Below are 2,891 nucleotides of genomic sequence, written 5' to 3'. Positions count from 1 at the left end.
TGGTGCTAAATGATGAAGGGATTTCCCCTGAAAGTTGGTTATGTGACACATTCAGGCTCTCCAATTTTGAAAGCTTTGCAAGGTTTTGAGGAATGTTTCCTGAGAGTCTATTGCTGCTGAGGTCCAACAATGACTGCAATTCCATTAAGTTACCAAGCTCGGATGGTATTTCACCTAACAGGTTGTTGTTGCTCAAGTCCAAGCTCAATAATTTACCACAATTCCCAAGTTCTTTTGGTATGTTCCCAGCCAGACTGTTTCTAGACAAATCAAGATTGCTAAGCTCACTCAAATTGCCTAGACTTCGAGGGATCTCTCCCATCAAATGGTTCCTACTCAGATTGAGCTTCAACAGCAGGCTTAGATTTCCAAGTACAGTTGGAATTTCCCCGAACAATTGGTTGGAGTCCAGATTTAAAACCTGCAGTTTAGTCAACTTTCCAAGCTCTACTGGGATTTTTCCTGAAATTCTATTTCTGTACATCTGCAAATCGGTGAGAGATTCACATTCTCCCCATTCCGCTGAGATTTCACCAACAAATTGATTGTCACCAAGATAAATGACACTCAGATTTGGATGAACTCCAAAAGCATTTGTAATGTTTCCATTGAATCGGTTCCCATCAAACCGCACTCTATTTAGTTTCGAGCAATTTCTCAAGCACTCTGGCAATGGCCCTGTGAAGTTGTTTCTATTCACTGTGAAAACTTCAAGAGCAAAGCTGCTGCACAATTCAGGTGTCAATTCTCCAGAGAAGCTATTGTAGGAAAAGCTAACCATGATAAGAGAACTATACTTCCCAAAGTCACTAGGAATAGTGCCCGAGAAGTTATTGTCAAAAAGAGAGATTGTCGTTAAATTACCGAGCCGAGAAATGGTGTTTGGCAACTCCCCATAGAGAAGGTTGGTGTTGAGATCAAGAGTTTGCAGTGACGTCATATTTCCAACCTCTGGTGGGATTGTGCCATAGAGATTGTTGGAGAAAATTTGTAAGATTTGAAGGTTTGTGAGGTTCCAAACTGTCAGAGGAATCGGACCAGAGAGCTGGTTTTGTGAAAGGTCTAATAACACCAAATCTTTCAACCTCCCAACCCCAGTGGGAATTGAGCCAGAAAGGCTATTATTAAACAGAAAAAGATATTGGAGCTTTGTCAATAGGCCTATTTCCGGTGGAATTTCTCCAGAGAAACGATTATTCTGAAGTTGCAAAGAGATTAACTCAGTCCAATTGGAGAGAAAATACGGTGAGATCAAACCAGAGAGAGAATTATCAGATAAACGCAACTCTTTAATTTTAGTCAGGTTGGTCAAGGACAAAGGCAATTCCTCAATTAACGAATTTGTAGACAGGGCCAAGAAGGTGAGGTTTGTACAAAACCCAAGCTCATGAGGAATTGTAGAATTCAAGCTATTCATTATAAGATTGAGTTCCGAGAGGTGCTTGAGCTGGCCTATTGAAGAAGGAATTCTCCCTTCCAATGAATTGTTGTACATTTCTATCATTTGAAGATTGAAAATTGCTCCAATAACCTCAGGAATAAGGCCACTGAAATGGTTTTGTCCTAGACGAAGATCTTTGAGCTTGGAAAGGTGGGAAATGTTTGGTGACAATGATCCTTGGAATGAATTATCAGTAAGATTAAGGAATTCAAGCTTGCCCAGATTGGTAAATAAAGATTCTGGTATTGTTCCATTGAACTTATTCTGGGACAAATCCAAGAAGGTCAAGTTGTGACAATCAAGTATAAATCTTGGGAACTCTGAAGTGAGTTCATTGTAATTGAAGGCAAGATGGGTCAACAAAGGCATGGTAGAAAATTTAGACCAATCAGGATATACTAAGAGATTTGATCCAAGGTCTAAGTACCATACCTTTTGAAGATTGGTAATCTGATATGGGATTTTCCCATTGAGATAGTTGTCGAGAAGACTCACGTACTGAAGCTCTGTTAGCTGGCCAATCTCCGGAAGTATTGGTCCGCTGAGATTGTTGTGGCTGAGGTCGAAGCGAGTGAGGTTAAGGAATGGAGTGAAGTTGAACTGGGCCAGTGTTCCATTGACGTCAGCACCGCCTGAGAGGTTTATCTCGGAGACTGTTCCGGTTGAGTCGCAGACAATACTTGTCCAGTTGCAGAGGCTGTTGAGGTTGGAGAGGGACCATGAAGTGAGAGAAGGGGGAGGAGGGGTGAGGCTGTTTTTCCATTTGACAAGAGCTTCTGCTTGCGTTGCTGGTGATGCTGTAATCTGTAATGGAAGTATGGAGAGCAAGAGAAGGTGAAGGAAAATAAGAGGCGGCTTGGGATTTGCTGCCATGCCTGCCTTTTGACTTTCACGTCTCATCCACTCTTCCATGTTTTTTGATCTGCAATTCAATTTCTATTATAGCAGAGAGAGTAAGAGAAAGGGAGAGCCAAGAAAGTCAAATGGTATAATTTGGATTTGACCAAGGCTTTGTAAAAAAAAATTACAATAATTTTTTCTAACCGTTCAGATCTTGTTATTCTAATATCTTGAATTTGGCTTAGCATCTCAGTATTGTCATCAATATCTCTACTGTAAATTATACTTTGCCTCTAAAACTACAGCCTTTTTGCACTTACAATTTCATGTAACTTATCATTTTGTTTTGAGTTAGCGGTCTGAATTAGATTTAACCGTTAATATTACAGAAAATGCACGTGAGGGGTCTCAGTTATATTAAAGCTATTAATTTCCCTTAGTGCAAAATTGCACCGTTTACGAAGAAAAAAAAATTAATTAATGCTGGTAAATATAATTTAACTTATTTTTACTTGATGTGAATAAAATTTCTTCCACCAAAGTAGGTTCAAATAAGGCGGCTTCTTATAAAAGAGTTTCTGCGTTTCTTACTAAAATGGTAGCTTTCCCA

The 2,891-nt window shown here is 39.7% G+C and overlaps 1 protein-coding gene across 1 annotated transcript in view; it reads right to left on the bottom strand.

Moving 5' to 3' along the window:
* LOC132165813 (probable leucine-rich repeat receptor-like protein kinase At1g35710) overlaps nucleotides 1–2,417 on the bottom strand; it is a 3,171-nt gene extending 754 nt beyond the window's left edge. Inside the window, exon 1 of the mRNA XM_059576498.1 lies at nucleotides 7–2,417. Coding sequence (XP_059432481.1) covers nucleotides 7–2,353 — 2,347 coding nt within the window. The 5' untranslated portion in view covers nucleotides 2,354–2,417. The remainder of the gene's footprint in view (nucleotides 1–6) is intronic.
* Nucleotides 2,418–2,891: the final 474 nt, after the last annotated feature.

Source organism: Corylus avellana, chromosome ca11, assembly GCF_901000735.1.
Source record: "Corylus avellana chromosome ca11, CavTom2PMs-1.0".
Taxonomy (NCBI): Eukaryota; Viridiplantae; Streptophyta; class Magnoliopsida; order Fagales; family Betulaceae; genus Corylus; species Corylus avellana.
Note: the sequence above shows the minus strand (reverse complement) of the source record. Positions and strands in the feature narration are given on the sequence as shown.